General features: G+C 42.7%; 1 protein-coding gene across 1 annotated transcript; it reads right to left on the reverse strand.

Annotated features, from left to right (window-relative positions):
• Positions 1-11,645: 11,645 nt before the first annotated feature.
• LOC125307358 (agouti related neuropeptide) lies at positions 11,646-14,176 on the reverse strand. Its single transcript, XM_048263290.1, has 4 exons — positions 14,129-14,176; positions 13,571-13,739; positions 13,304-13,395; positions 11,646-12,025 (listed from the first exon to the last, which is right to left on the reverse strand). The coding sequence occupies exons 2-4, from the start codon at positions 13,704-13,706 to the stop codon at positions 11,825-11,827; spliced, it is 429 nt and encodes a 142-aa protein (XP_048119247.1). The 5' UTR covers positions 13,707-13,739; positions 14,129-14,176; the 3' UTR covers positions 11,646-11,824.
• Between the last annotated feature and the right edge of the window lie 3,368 nt (positions 14,177-17,544).

Genomic DNA, 17,544 nt, shown 5'->3' on the forward strand with positions numbered 1-17,544 from the left:
TATTTCAACCACTCAGGTCTTAATCAGATAGGCCTACACCATTATCTGTTGCAATATCTGTGTGCATTCCTACATTAGGTCTATTTCTTTGATAGTTAACATAATTTGCTACCACACAACATATACCAAATAACAATACAAAAGTTTCTTACAAACTTTCCTGCAGTCAGATGGGTGTCCTAAAGACATAACTAGATCTTGAGCATCTATTACCAGTGTTGAATGAGCAGTTTTTGCAGTGATCACTACTGGACATTCCACATTGCTAGACAGCACTTGAGTGAGGATAGACTTATTTCCACTTCACAAATAACCATCGCTATCTGCAATAGCTACAATACATTAATCAGTTCATAGCTAAGAATGTGTCCTAGGTCCACTTCCCTTTCAGCATCATATGCAGTAATGATGCACTGGAGAATGTTTCTTTTTGTTGCACTATAAAGGATATCTTGTCTAAATTGTTTTGGTGTTTCCAGCTTGCAGTTGACAGTAATTAACACCCTTTTGAACAATCTATGCTGTGCGAACGTCAGAGGGCGGGATCAGACGTGACTAGCTCCTTATAATATCGGAGCACCTCTCAGGTAATCAGACAACAACTGCAGTGAGTTGGGAGAGAGAAAGCAAGAACACATAGGCTACTACTGGCCAAATCCTCTCCAATTGTTAGAATTGGACTCTGGGCGTTTGGGAACAGCTGAGGGAGGAGGCTACTTGAAACTGTGAGTTTCGGGTCGGTGTGAGTGAGCCGGACTTGCAGTTGACAGTAATTGACACCCTTTGAACAATCTAAGCTGTGCGAACGCCAGAGGGCGGCCCACGCTGATGCATCATTAGTGAGACAGGAGGACAGCTGCATGCAATTCCTAGCAGCATAAAAAATAGTGGCTGCTGCTGAAGCGCCAGCATAGCGGCAGCCCTCGCTTCAGCCAGTAAGACGGCTGGTCAAGACAAGCAAGTTTACCTGTGCAAGTTCACCGAGCACAGGCACCCGATAAAAGGCAAAATGTGCGTTCCACCATATCTGTTATCACCGGCAATTGCAGAAAACGGCATCATGCCAAAAGGGGCAGAAATTTTAACCTCCAGGAACTTAAACGGTCCTCACCGACAGAAACCTCCTTCTCCATGGGCTTGTGGAACTGTCAATCCGCAGTCAACAAAACCGACTTCATAGCTGGCTATGCCAACCACCATTCATTGGAACTCCTTGCTCTCACTGAGACTTGGATCAAACCAGAGAACACTGCCACCCCGGCTGCACTCTCTACTAACCTTACACTATCCCACACCCCTCGCCTATCTGGACGAGGGAGGCATGGGACGGGCCTGCTGATCTCCAACAAATGGAAATTCACCCCGCTACTGCCTTCAAACAAATATGTCTCATTTGAATTCCATGCCATCACAGTGACGCCCCAGCAAAACTCTCACGTGCTGGTCATCTACCGCCCTCCAGGCCAACTAGGGCGACTTTATTGACGAACTTGACACTCTGCTATCTTCCATCCCTGAGCATGACTGTCCGCTTCTTGTTCTCGGTGATATGAACATCCACTTAGATGCCCCAGGCTCAGCGGACTTTTTGGCCCTGGTCCACTCCTTTGACCTCGAACTGGTTCAAAGCCCACTGACTCACAAAGCTGGCAAAGAGCTTGACTTGATCTTCACTCGGAATTGCAGCACAGACACCCTCATAGTGACGCCTCTCCATCTTTCTGACCACTTCTTCATCCAGTTCAACGCCAGCCTGTCAGAACAGCCTCCGGCTCCTCAGCCGATGGTCTCGTTCGCCGCAACATCCGAACCTGTCTCCAACGCACTTCTCCTCTGTGGTTGCCTCCGGTCTACCTCCACTCAACACCTTCTCCTCTCTGGAGGTTAATGAAGCCACTGACTCGCTCTGCTCCACACTGACCTCGTGTCTAGACGAGCTGTGCCCTCTTACCACAAGGCCAGCTCGATCCAAACATTCTCATCCATGGCTAAATGATACCCTTCGATCTTGGCGCACCAAACTCAGAGCCGGAGAGGAAATGGCACAAATCCAAACTAGCTGACGACCTCAAAAAACTACCAGACACTCCTGACCTCCTTCTCAGCCAGCATCACTGCTGCTAAAACTGCTTTCTACCATGACAAAATCAACAGCTACAGACACTCAAAAACTTTTCTCAACCTTCAAATCGCTACTCAACCCTCAGCTGCCTCCTCCTCCATCCAGCCTTACTGAAGATACCCCTCGCCTCATTTTTTACAAACAAAGTGGCGGCAATCAGCAGTCAATTCTCTACATGCCCACTCAACGCATCTGACTCAGATACCGCACTCCTACAACCTCTAGGGACTGCTGGAACATCTTTTTCAGCATTCACGCCTCTCTCCGAGAGTGAAGTGTCCAGACTCCTGACATGCAGCCGTCCTACCACATGCTCGCTGGACCCTATACCCTCCGAGCCTACTTCAGTCCATCAGCCCGACCATCGCTCCAGCTATCACACATGTGATCAATGCCTCGCTAACCTCCGGCACATTTTCAACAGCTGTTCAAAATGGCCCGGTAACACCGTTATTTAAGAAAGCTTCTCTCAACCCTGCTCAAGTCGAGAACTACCGCCCTGTCTCACTACTGCCTTTCCTATCCAAAGGCATTGAACGAGCAGTCTCCAAACAGGTCTCTGACTTCCTTTCACAGAACAACCTTCTGGATCCAAATCAGTCTGGGTTCAAAAGCGGCCACTCTACCGAAACGGCTCTGCTGTCTGTAACAGAAGCCTTAAAAGAAGCCAGGGCGACCGCTCGGTCATCAGTACTCATCCTGCTTGACTTATCGGCTGCCTTTGACACAGTTAATCACCGTATCCTTCTCTCTATACTCGCTGACATGGGAATCTCCGGTTCTGCTCTCTCCTGGTTTGAATCCTACCTCACAGGGACTTTCGTTTAACGTATCATGGCTTGGTCAGCTATCTGCACCTCACCATCTCACCACAGGGGTCCCCAGGGCTCAGTGCTGGGCCCCCTCCTCTTTGCTATCTACACCACCTCCTTGGGACAGATTATCCGTTCGCGACGGCTTCTCATACCACTGCTATGCAGGCGACACACAGCTCTATCTGTCCTTTCCACCTGACGCACCCCCTGGTTTCAGCACGGATCTCGGATTGCCTTTCAGACATAGCTACATGGATGAAGGCACACCACCTCCAGCTGAACCTCTCAAAGACTGAACTGCTGGTCATCCCAGCTAAACCTACCATACACCACGACATCAACATCAAATTTGACTCCCTGTCTGTTTCACCAACCAGGACTGCAAGAAATCTAGGAGTTGTTCTCGACAACCAACTAAACTTCTCAGATCATGTTGCCTCAGTCGCCCGGTCATGCCGTTTCGCACTCTACAACATATGGAAAATCAGGACTTACTTGACTCAAGATGCTACCCAACTTCTGGTTCAGGCAATAGTCATCTCACGACTCGACTACTGCAATGCCCTCCTGACAGGTCTCCCAGCCTGCGCAGTGAAACCACTTCAGATGATCCAGAACGCGGCGGCGCGCCTGGTCTACAACCAACCTAAAAGGGCACATGTTACCCCGCTGCTCATCCAGCTACACTGGCTACCTATGGCGGCCCGCATCAAATTCAAGTCTCTAACGCTTGCCTACAAAGTAGTCTCCGGTTCTGCTCCCACCTACTTGAATGCCCTCATACAGACTTACACTACCTCCAGACGCTGCGGCTCCTCTGACTAACGACGCCTAGCTCTACCACCGTGCGCTCAAAGCCAATCCAAACTTTTTCTCATCTGTTGTTCCTCGCTGGTGGAACACACTGCCAGTTCCTACAAGGGCAGGGACATCCTTTTCCACTTTCAAAAAACTCCTGAAGACCCAGCTCTTTAGAGAACATCTACTCTCATAGCAACACTTACAACAAGTCTTACTGATCCTAGCACTCACCAGCCGTTTTAAACTGACAAGTAACTGTTAAAAACAGCACTCACCGACGCACTTACTCTTACTGTACTCTAATGTTTTTTTAAACTGTCCTAAAATTGTGAGAATTGTTCTAAAACTTACTGTTTACCATGTTGTTAGTCGCTTTGGTTAAAAAAGCGTCAGCCAAATGTAATGTAATGTAATGTAAAACAGCTATTCCCCAACAGATTAACATCCAGCTTGACTCAACTTCACTAACCCCAACTAGATCGGCACGTAACTTGGGCGTTGGAATTGATGACTGACTTAACTTCTCTGAGCATGTAGCTTCTTTTGGAAAATCATGTCAGTGTATGCTTTACAACATTAGGAAGATCAGACCTTATCTGACACAAGATTCCACACAACTTCTTGTTTAAACCATAGTCATCTCCAAGCTGGACTATTGTAATTCACTATTAGTTAGCTTACCCGCTTGTGTAATAAGATCATTACAGCTGATTCAGAATGCTGGAGCACGCCTGGTCTTCAATCAGCCAAAGAGGACACATGTAACTCCTCTCCTAGTTACTCTCCATTGGCTCCCTATAGTAGCCAGAATTAAATTTAAATCTCTCACTTTGGCCTATACGACATTGACTGGATCTGCTCCTAGTTATTTTAATTCAATAATCAAGGCATACATCCCCAACCGCCCACTGCGGTCTTCTGATGAGCGTCTGTTATGTCGACCAGTCATAAACACCACTGTAGGTCTAATTCAAGACTCTTTTCCTCAGTGATTCCAGGTTGGTGGAATGAGTTGCCCAGTGGTCTCCATTCCTGTGGTAGTTTTGGGTTGTTTAAGACATTCTTGTTCAACATGCACTTAGTTCTTTAAGTGCTTCTTATGCGTTATGGTTTGTATAATATTGTTTTATTTCCATTAGGCTGTTGATTAATTTGACATTATTGTTTATTATTGATATTCTCCTTAATATAGTCTTACCATGTCATTGTTTTTTATATTATTGATTGAATGGACATTATTGTTTATTATTTATTTTTCCCTCATTTTCATTGCTTATTTTATTAGGTTATTGATTGAATTGGCATTGTTGTTTATTATTGCTATCCTCCTTATTATAGTTTGACCAACATTCTAATCTGTTCCCTGTTATATTTTAAATATTATGTTGTTTTTGTATTTGTGTGTCGCTTTGGACAAAGGCGTCTGCAAAATCCCATAACCATAACCATACATTTTTTTGCAAATAATGCCATCTCCATAGCACTCTTCAGCACTCCTCAAACATGCACACTCTTCCATTTTTCTGCATGGCTGGAATTTGAATAATAGGAAAGAGCACCAGTGAGATGTTTTAAGTAGGCAAGCACAGTCGCCTTTACAAAAAAAAAAAAAAAATACATTGTAAATCCTCTGTAAAAACTGACAACTGTTCATAATAGTTAGTGACAAAGTACTTTCTACAGAAAAATGAGCAGTCACCTACTATTCTATCAATTTATTATCAAGGAATCTATTTTGTTTCTAAACGTCATACTGAATTTTAGCTATTATTTTAGCTATCTTCTGATGAGCGTCTGTTATGTCGACCAGTCATAAACACCACTGTAGGTCTAATTCAAGACTCTTTTCCTCAGTGATTCCAGGTTGGTGGAATGAGTTGCCCAGTGGTCTCCATTCCTGTGGTAGTTTTGGGTTGTTTAAGACATTCTTGTTCAACATGCACTTAGTTCTTTAAGTGCTTCTTATGCGTTATGGTTTGTATAATATTGTTTTATTTCCATTAGGCTGTTGATTAATTTGACAATATTGTTTATTATTGATATTCTCCTTAATATAGTCTTACCATGTCATTGTTTTTTATATTATTGATTGAATGGACATTATTGTTTATTATTTATTTTTCCCTCATTTTCATTGCTTATTTTATTAGGTTATTGATTGAATTGGCATTGTTGTTTATTATTGCTATCCTCCTTATTATAGTTTGACCAACATTCTAATCTGTTCCCTGTTATATTTTAAATATTATGTTGTTTTTTATATTTTGTGTGTCGCTTTGGACAAAGGCGTCTGCAAAATCCCATAACCATAACCATACATTTTTTTGCAAATAATGCAATCTCCATAGCACTCTTCAGCACTCCTCAAACATGCACACTCTTCCATTTTTCTGCATGGCTGGAATTTGAATAATAGGAAAGAGCACCAGTGAGATGTTTTAAGTAGGCAAGCACAGTCGCCTTTACAGTAAAAAAAAAAAAAAAAATACATTGTAAATCCTCTGTAAAAACTGACAACTGTTCATAATAGTTAGTGACAAAGTACTTTCTACAGAAAAATGAGCAGTCACCTACTATTCTATCAATTTATTATCAAGGAATCTATTTTGTTTCTAAACGTCATACTGAATTTTAGCTATTATTTTAATTTATATTTTAGTTGGAGCTTATTTTCATTTGCTTCTTGAGGGTCATTGGGGTAATTCCTGTCCTGTCCTACAACATATCTGATACATAAAGAGTATATTAATGCCTTATTTTTTGTAATTCTTATGATATCTGATGGCAAAACCAAAAAGTATGTGAATTATGTTAATTATGCTAATGCATTAGCATTTTTCAGGTGTTTAACAGTAGGCCTAGGCGCACTGTTAGCAGTTATGCCGAAGGCAGTGAGATTATTAGGCATTGCATCCTGTCACTCTGTTTGGAACATCGGTTGATAAGATTCAGTTAATGCGAGTATGGATCGTCTCAAAGTTTGGGACAACCAAACAGCAGTGTAGGCAAAGCAAATAATTATTACAGTAGGTTACCATAGCTGTCTTTTCTCTAGGCCTGGTCAATTTTGGTCATGGTGATTACATAGGTATGAAACAAATGTGCATATTGTGACGTAACTGACTGGGTCCTCAACCCGTGCCTTCAGGCGCATCACTGCAAACCTCAATCTGATGCAGGTTATGTAAACCAGCCTTTCTCAAACTTCTTTGACCTGAGGCCCAGTCATGGCAGACTTTGGGGTCATAGGGCTCATCTACACTTACCCAACCCCACTCCCTCCAAATCAAATTGTCATTATCATTATCACAATCATTATTATGCCTATATTGTTATACATGCACTTTCACTTAAATGTTTTGTGACATGCACGTAAAATATAATTAGTTTCATTGCTTTTGCTGCATGATGCTTGCATAAGAAAAGAAATACTTCTCAAAACAGCAACAATTATATGGGTCAAAGTCAAAGTCAGCTTTTATTGTCAATTTCTTCACATGTTCCAGACATACAAAGAGATCGAAATTACGTTTCTCACTATCCCACGGTGAAGACAAGAAATATTTTACCAATTTAAGTCCACAGACAAATATAACATTCACGTAAACAAAAAAGTAAGTAAATAAGTAAATAAGAGGGCACATATAATAATGAAAAAATAAGAGCAGCAAAATTTGGTTGAAATTGTGCATAGACAGTCAATAAAATACTAGTGCAAAGTCAGGCCAATAAAAGGCTTGGGTAGTTCTGTTTGACCTAAGTAAGAAAGAAAGTGGCATAGTGGTGCAAGTTATGTAAGAGCAGCAGAAGTGTTGTGTTTTCAGGACAACAACACCAAGTTGTAAAGTGTACAAGTGTGCAAGTGGAGTAGTGCAGGCGGCCATTGTGGGTCCAATGTCCAGGATGTTATGTAGCTGAGGGTGGAGGGGGAGAGGAGGAGAGAGTTCAGCATCCTTACAGCTTGGTGTATGAAGCTGTTGGTGAGTCTGGTAGTCTTGGGGCGCAGGCTTCTGTACCTCTTCCCAGAGGGCAGTAGATCAAACAGATTGTGAGCGGGGTGACTTGCATCACTCACAATTTTGGTCGCCTTTGAGGTGAGGTGGGTGGTGTAAATGTCCTTCAGGGAGGAGTGAAGCACCAATAATCCTTCCAGCTGTGTTCACTATGCTGCAGGGCTTTCCTGTTGTATTCAGTGCAGCTTCCGCCCCACACAGCGATACAGCTGGAGAGGATGCTCTCAATGGTGCCTCGGTAGAATGTGGTCATGATGGCTGGTGGAGCACTTGCTGCCTGAGTTTCCGCCAGGAAGTACAGCGGCTGCTGAGCTCTCTTAGCCAGTGATGCAGTGTTGGTGGTCAGGAGAGGTCTTCACTGATGTGCACCCCAGGAATTTGGTGCTGCTGGCTCTCTCCACCACAGCACCGTCGATGGTCAGTGGCAGGTGTTGGGTGTGACCTCTCTGGGAAGTCCACAACAATCTCTTTGGTCTTGCTGGCGTTCAGCAGGAGGTTGTTGTCCCTGCACCACGTGGTCAGATGGTCGACCTCCAACCTGTATTGAGTCTCGTTGCCCTTGGTGATGAGACCCACCAGAGTTGTCGTCCAGCAAATTTCACTATGTGATTGTTGCTGTAGGTTGCAGTGCAGTCATCGTCAGCAGGGGTGAAGAGCAGCGGACTGAGCACGCAGCCTTGGGGGCCCCTGTGCTCAGTGTGATGCTGCTTGAGGTATTGTTGCCAACACATTACTACTTGGGGCCTCTGACAGAGGAAGTCCAGTAGCCAGTTGCAGAGGTAGGTACTGAGTCCCAGTTTGTCAAGTTTGCAGATGAGTTGTTGTGGTATTATGGTGTTGAATGCAGAACTGAAGTCTATAAACAGCAATCTCACATATGAGTCTCTTTTTTTTCCAGGTGGGTGAGGGCTGGGTGGAGGGCAGAGCAGATTGCATCCTCTGTAGACCGGGCTTGGCTCGGTATGCAAACTGGAAGGGGTCCAGGGTGGGGGAGAATGGCTTTGATATGTGACATGACAAGCCGCTCAAAGCACTTCATGATGATGGGTGTCAGTGCCACAGGGCGGTAGTCATTGAAGCAGGATGGAGCAGTTTTCTTCGGCACAGGTATGATGGTGGCAGCTTTGAAACATGATGGGACGATGGCTTGCTTCAGGGAAGTGTTAAAGATGTCTGTGAAGACATCCTTAAGCTCCCCTGCGCAGTCCTTCAGCGCACGACCTGGGATGTTGTCTGGACCTGTTGCCTTACGGGTGTTGATAGCAGCAAGTGTCCTCTTCACGCTGTCGGCAGAGAGGCACAGGGGCTGCTCATGTAGAGGGGGATGGGTCTTCTGTGGGCAGGTGCTGTTTTGTGCTTCAAAGCGAGCAAAGAAGCGGTTCAGGTTGTTGAGCAGAGGGATGTTGCTCTCACAGCTCTGTGGCGGCGGGCTTGTAGTCCGTGAGGGCCTGAATGCCCTGCCATAGGCTTTGTGCGTTCCTGCTGTCTTTGAAGTGGGTGGTTATCTTGTGAGTGTATTCCTTTTTTGCTTCCTTGATGCCACGGGACAGGTTGGCTCTCGCTGTTTTCATGCCAGCTTCATCCCCAGCTCTGTAGGCTTTGTCTCTGGCCCTCAGCAGCCTGAGGACATCCCCTGTCAGCCATGGCTTCCAGTTAGCCCGAGTTTGATGTCTTTTGTGTGGGTCACATCATCCATGCACTTGGTGATGTAAGAGGTTACAGTGTCTGTATACTCCTCTATGTCTGTCCGGTTGTTGTAAGTGGCTGCCTGCTTAAACATTTCCCAGTCTGTTGTGTCAAAGCAGTCTTGAAGAGCTATTGTTTGGGATGTTTCCCTCATGCAAGCATCATACATTGGTAGGAAATAAAGGAGAAAAAAATACATGTTTTTTAATGAAGTTTAATTTGAATGCCTGAATGTAAGGATTCAGGAAACACAATACCAGCTTTTTTGGCGAGCAGATGGGAGGAAATCCCTGAGCTGTTGATCTTTATCAGATAGAAAGAAGGCTACAATAGCTTTTGGCCACATTATATTCAAATTTGACTATATGTTAAGCTGTGCTTGTGGAACGTTAGTAAACCTCACTCCCCGACGCCTCAAGAGTGCTGCTGGCATGCGAGCCAGTAGCCTGGGCTATTGGCTCAATTGTTAGCGCGCTCGCCTCCCGATCCGAGGTGCTGCTGTTCGCGGGTTCGAGTCCGGGCGTGTGCAGGGCTGAATCGCGCAGGTTCAACACAACGCAGGTTACATATACAATACTCAGTGCTATTATAAGTCAGTGTATTATAAGTCTCTGCTCTGTTTCTATGGAAGTTCCGCAAATCAACGTTGTTCTATTAAGTGTCGTAAAACAATTAAATAGCATTCAACAGGTTGAAGCAGAGCTTTGATACCAACGTTATCGATTAGTTTCAGTTTCTCTCGCGCAGACGCCTGCATTGATTGAACACTCATACCACCACTTTATTGTATGTCTCCATGTTTAATGACATCAATAGCAGAAACGTTTGTTTTCTTTTGTTGTCGGTCCGCGGTATCTTGATCAACTGCGCAGCAAATTATCAGACGAAGCACCAGGCCTAATTTCACTCCACGATTCCGCGAACCAGCAGTCTCCACGTTGTGGACCCACATCAAAACAAAACTATTTCCTGATTGGTTGAGAAATCCTATTTTCTGATTGGCCGATAGGTTAGTAACTGAACAGCAGCTCTCTGAGCTGAATGAGCGCACAGACAGCAACGTTGTGTGACACGTTTGTAAAATATAGCCCTTAGAAATTTCTGTGCGGGCAAGTTAATAATTTCTCGGAGTGAGAAATGCCATGTGTGGCGTGTGAAGTCATTGAAATGCGTGTGTCTCACACTCAATGCGTGAGACTTGAGAGGTCTGATTCTGATACATAAAATCGCGGCAATTTTGGCAGTGTGAAAAGGCCTAATATTATAACAGTAATTATCATACAAACTTTCAGTGTGTACCCGTGCAGTTCCATCCCCCCAGTGCATGCAGGTGCTCGTGCCTGCAGAAGTCCATATTTCAACAGCACCAGTATGCTTTGAAGAAGCAGTAGCAGGTCATTTGCCAACACTTGAAACATTGTCAAACTTAATAACTTAAAGCCAAGACTTTCTGAGTACTGGAGACACATGGAATTCATGGAAAGTTACTATGTGTTTCTCAGTGTTTAATATATGGACCCTTTCAAGAGAGTTCCATTATCAGCATCATAGTTGGCCCCACAAGACTTCCTTTTGAACATTCCATATGTTATCTTAATGCAGAGGAAGTAGATTGGGGCCCAAATAGAACGTTCAAGCATTGTTTTTGTTTTTATTGTTGAAAGGGTCTATAGCCTAACACCATTTTTCAGCAACAGTGTCCTTGTTAATAAGGTCATATTTTGTATGTGTGTGTGTGTGTGTGTGTGTGAAAAAGAGAGAGAGAGAATATCAGTCAGAGACACAGACAGAGAGAGAGGGAGAAACAGAGAGAAAACAACAACGAATATCAGTAATGAAACCATTTTGTGAGAAAGAATTTCCTTAAAATTCCGAATGGTCTTGTAATGTTCAGGAGTATGCGTTAGGTCCTTTGAAATACAATGACACTTGAATTTCCCCTAGGGATCAATAAAGTATCTATCTATCTATCTATCTATCTATCTATGACACTGTCTTTAGCGATCTTTATTATCACCATACACAATACAGAGTTTAACTTTTTTGAGTGCAAATATTTCCAAATGTGGTCCAAACTAGGACTCTCTTCGTATATATGTATTAGTGGAAAAACCTCCTGAAGAGGTAAAACAAATATTTACACCCTGGAATCAAGCATAATTAATGCTTCCAAAAATACCAAATTATTCTAGATTAATAAACCCAAAACTAGTTTGGTAAGCTTTATTCTGACATGACACACACAAAACGCACAAAACCAACCACAATTAATCATGTATTAATGAATCATAACAACAAAATCACATAGACATACTGATAATGGAACCTCCATCTGTCTCTGAGTCTATGTGCATATGTGTGCAGTCCTATCCATGGCTCTGGCTGTGCTATGGATGCCTGTGTGTGCATGTGGGGTCCATGTTGCGGCAGTAGCAGTACGCCATGAAGAAGCGGCAGTAGCACGTGTCGCAGGCGTCACAGCAGGGGATGTGGTGCCCCAGGCAGGACTGCTGGTGCGGGATGCAGCGGCGCGGTGCCTTGGTGGACCTGCTCTGGAGCTGCACAGCCTGGCGAGCGTCCTGTCGAAACTACAGGGAGGGAGTGCATCGACACAGAACTCTCAAGATAGACAGACGGTTTGACATTAGGGTTCATGGTTTGTGTATTACTGAAGCTCATTTTGTGTGTGTGTGTGTGTGTGTGTTTGCTTACGAACAAGAGTGTCACTGGAGTGGGTGCGATCTGACTCTGGGACTGTGATGGTCTCAGAGGACATTATAACTGACCCTCTCACTGCTGTCAAGGCAACAGCCACATATGGTGGTCACAGCCATCTACTTAGATCTGCAGGTGGCCGGTGAACTCATATGGACTTACACCAACATCAACAACAACAACACTGGACTGGACTGAAACTTCAGGGAAAACTTGCATGTCTTCCGTTTGCTGATCATTCTGTGTCTCACTCGTTTCTCAAGAACACTGCACTCAATGAGGACATTCTCACATTTACAGTTAAAGCCAGATTACAAGTCCTAGACTCAACCTCTCTATCTGGTTTCCCACAACTCAGGTACCTCATTGCTTGCATCACACCTGAGAACATATCACTGAAACATTGTCCCACATCCTAAATGGCTGCCATGCCTACAAAGGAATGTACATACCACGTCATGACAATAGTAGACCTCATAGTGAAAGACATATCAAACCATTTTCCACCCTGAGTAAGAATGTACAAACATTCCCAGGTAAAACCATCCATGTTTCAGCACTGCAATAGTAACCCTAGTACTTTCTTACACCTGGTTGCCAATACACCAGATCACCAGAGGAGTCCAGTGAGATGTACATTTTGGAGGTAGGCTGCCCCTTTGATTCTAGCATGGAGGAGGCTTTCTACACCAAGGTAATTAAATATCAACCACTCCTAAACACCATCTCAAAGCTAGGCTATAGGTGCAGACTACTCGTTTTCATATTTGGTAGCCTAGGAGACATACACAGGTTGGTAGTAAGAGGGCTGCAACAACTTGGGATGGCCAAAGGGAGGGCTAAACAGCTTGCAAAGTACTGTGCCATCTCTGCTATTATTGGCAGCCGCCACATTATACACATTGCTACTTATACCCTTAAGAACTGAGTATTGTTCTTGTTAAGTGATATTGTGAAGACCTGGTGCATGCCACTGGTCCATGGGTTTGCGTATGTGTTGTACTGCATTCATAATATGTGTGTGTCCCTGTACCATTTTCTTCATGTGGACATAAATAAAAGGTTAATGTGTTGCGTTCAATTCTAAGGTATGGTAAATTCATTCATTATGGGTTCAGAGGTGAGCTATAGTGCTGCTCCATGGTACTTACATCATCATATGATCCAGGTTCATCCATCAGCTGATCTTCCACTGAGTCTATGTCCAGATTTATAGGATCCACTCTGGATAAGGCATCCTTACCTTTGTGCCAAAAGATATGTGCATATTTCTGAAATTACATTGCTTGATACAGTATTCCATTTAGACTAATGAATACCACCTAACATTTTGATAATCTAAATGATAGATATTATAGAGAAAAAAAAAGAGAAAAAATAGGATGTATTGAATTTAGGGTCTCTGTAAAACTCCTAACCTAAATTAGACAGAAAAGCTGCCTCCATCATCCTCAGGTTGGGGTTAGAGTCCTCCATACGGTTGGTGCGGACTGCCCCTATGGCCTGATGAATCAAAATAAGGATCCACCAACAGTGTTTAACAAGGTTTGGCATCTCAATTCAATCAGGCCTCAACGGGTGAGAAGTCTGTGAAAGGGATAAAAGTGACAGAAATAATGGTAGGATTACATAGGTGAAATCACTTGACTTTGTGTAGTCTTCAAACTACATATACAATTAAAAATTACATTATCAAAAAATATCACAAACTGTTTTCATACACATATGCTTATTGTCAACAAACCACATAAAAGGTTTAAAAAATAACACAAGCTAAGTGTTTTAAAAACATTTCGTTTGAACTAACCATTTGTCTGATTGTGCGTAAATATGTGTTAAAAAAAAAGTAAATACGTATATAATATTATGTGAATGAATGTGTGTGTGTTTGTGTGTAAATACGTAAATATGTGTAAAAAAAAAAAGTAAGTAATGAATGTGTGTGTGTGTGTGTGTGTGTGTGATCCATTGCTTACCTTCTGCCCTCCTATTGTGTGTGACTGATCCTGAGGTGGAGTCCAGTGGTACTACTTTATATGATCTGAAAGGAGGGAGGTTACTGGGAGTCTACATGACGCCTCAGTAGGGCTAGGAGGTGGGGTTTCAGGGCTGCCTTGCTCATATGTAAGTTAAAAGGACCACGTACAATTCGATTTTGCTAAAGCATCTGTGCTAAACTAAAAATGGCAAATAAAACCATGCATATAGCAATGACTTCCCATCATTACACATTTTCATATGAACAATATCTCTTTTAAGATATCTGTTTTATTGATCCTTTTGGATTATAATTCTCATGAACATTATGGTACATGCATATTAAGGAGCACATAAATTCACTTAGAAAACGGCAACACTTTTATTTTTTTAATTTTTTAAATCCACTTGCATTTTCAATTTTCCATGGTCAAGGAAAAGACAGATACAGTTCCAAAGGAAGGGTACGCACATCCAAAAAAGATTTTACCAGGTGCCAGGTGTCTGAAGTGTCAATAGTGCAAGGAGGATATAGGGAAAAGATAGAACCATGATAAACATGCATGACCTATAATTTAAGATCATGAGTGCAATGGACTGTCACGTAAAATTAGACAGGTGAACTATTCCATGAAGAACTAATGCAAATATTCACAGCATAGTGTTTCCTCTAACCAGCTGATTAAGGTTTACGTAGAAAGTGTGCAAAATTGCTGCTGTCTTACTCCCGTCTTTAGATTTGTCTGTATGATTATGTGTTTGGAAGGAAAAGAATTTGAAAGCAGCATTCAAAATCACAGCATAGCAAAAGGTTAAAACATATATTTTCGATGTTTTTATATGCTAAAGTAATAACATTCAATATTGAGCTTTATACTAAAAATAAACTGAAAAACATCAGGTGATTTACTCAGTTTATTGTTCAAGCCTTTCACTTGGAAGTCTACCTAATATTGCTTTATTGATGAGTAACAACTCTTCAAGCAATTCTCATTTCAACAAATGTGTATCCTTATCTCTAAGCATACAGGCTTTTATCCTTTCTGTATTCAATTAAGGCAATTTCCTGTTCTCAGTACCTAGTATTTTAGTCCACATCCATCACAACACGACATAACACAATAAGTGCTTCCACTGAAATGGCAGCTTGAGAATTCATCTGTAAAGCAATTTCTGGCATCATGGTCTTGCCAAAGCCAATACCATAAAAGGCAATGATTTTGAACCTATGGGCAAACCACGCATTATGAATATAGTCAGACCTAACATTTCAGATTCAGGGTCACAAGGGTATGATTGTGTGGTAGAATGTTCCACCATATTATAAAATATGACATGCAAGGTACCAATTGAGGGAGGGAGAAAAGATGTGGAAACGGTCTGCTGTAAAATAAAAATATATAATATATAATTAACACTTTCATCATGTCAAGAGTGTGGTTTGTATTTGAATTTTAAGATTTCATCTTGGCATTTTACATCTTACTGTTTTTCTTTTCAATAGCAAATTAAATTTTGTTGAGCACAATTTTCTGCCAAGCTGTTGTCATGTAAAAAGTGAAATATGTGCAAATTTAACTCTGTGTACATTACCAGTACTGAATTGGAAAGAGAAAGTGGTTTAAAATGTATATTTATTCATGTACTACCATCCACTGTAGCATACTCTCCTTTTTTGTTATGACTGCCATGCAGCGAAGCACACTCACACACACGCATAAACACACACACACATAAAGACACACGCACACACATACACACACACAGTAGACATGCAGGCATACGTATGCATGCACACACGCACATGCACACATACAGGTACGCACGCACAGACTCACATGCACGCACACACACACACACACAGGCATGCACACAAGCACACACCCACATGCTCACACACACATGCACACAGACATAAAAACACACACATGCAGACACACACACATAAACACACACACATACCCCATTACCCCCCCCCCACACACACACACACATACTCACAAGCGAACATACATACACACACACACACACAGACACATAAAACACACACACACACATGCAGGCAAGCAGACGCACGCACACACACACACACACAGGCATGCACACAAGCACACGCACGCACACACCTACATAAACACAAACACGTACGCATGCACAAACACACCCAGGCATAGACACGCACACACACATGCACGCACACATAAAAACACACACATGCAGGCAAGCAGACACACACACACGCACACAAGCACACACATGCACACACACATAAACACACCCAGACATAAATACACATGCAGGCACACACACACATAAACACACACACACATATCCCATTACCCCCCGACACACACACTCACAAGCGAACATAGACATACACACACACACACAAACACATAAAATACACACACATGCAGGCAAGCAGATACATCGCACCCACACACACACACACACAAACACGCAGGCAAACAGACACACGCACGCACACACACATACACACACGCACACATATACACACCCCACTACACCCCCTCCCCACACACACACACACTCAAAAGCAGTGTTTGGAATAACGCTGTTTAAAAGAACGGCGTTAGGTATCAACGTTATTTTTTCAGTAACGGGGTAATCTAACTAATTTCTTTTCCCATCGTTACAACGCCGTTAACGTTACTGGACGTTACATGCGGTGCGTTACTATGCATTGATTGAATAAACTGTGTAATCCGAACGCACCCCTGGCTCACAGTTAGTGAGGAGGTGGGTTAATAACAATGTAAGCGATTATGATTGGCTAAGGCAGAGTCATGTTTCATGGTAGCCAATCAGAGCCAGTGTTTTTACACACTTGTCAGCACACTTCATTGTGGTCAGGGGCAAGAACGTCCATGTAATGTGTACATTATGTCCAGGAGCGAAGACTTCCGTCAACATCCGTTGTAAGCAACTCTCATTTAATGAAGCATCTCACACACGCATCTAAAGCTAGTGGCCAAAAACACCGATACCTCCACCACAGATGATAGCTCGCCATCCACTAGCAAAGAAGAACTTGGAGCAAAGTCCTCCAAGCAGCAAAAGCTAGATCTTTCTGCCTCACAACAAAAACCTATGACACAGGCTGAAGTCAACCGTAGGTCTGTCGATGTGCAATATCTTGAATTTCCTCTTGATCAATAAAGTATCTATCTATCTATCTATCTATCTATCTAATAAATATCGAAAGTTATGTAGCCTACAAACACCTGTCTGTTCTACTCATTTCAACTGGCTGCTCAAAACTGCTAAAAAAAATCAAATTCTTTGACATATAGTTTGACTTTTTTTTTTTTTACAGTAACACAAATAGTTACTTTCCCTGGTAACGAGTTAGTCTTATCAGTAATTATGATCGCCGCTAGCGAAGCGGTCATAT

The sequence above is a fragment of the Alosa alosa genome, chromosome 14, assembly GCF_017589495.1.
Source record: "Alosa alosa isolate M-15738 ecotype Scorff River chromosome 14, AALO_Geno_1.1, whole genome shotgun sequence".
In the NCBI taxonomy this organism is placed as follows: Eukaryota; Metazoa; Chordata; class Actinopteri; order Clupeiformes; family Clupeidae; genus Alosa; species Alosa alosa.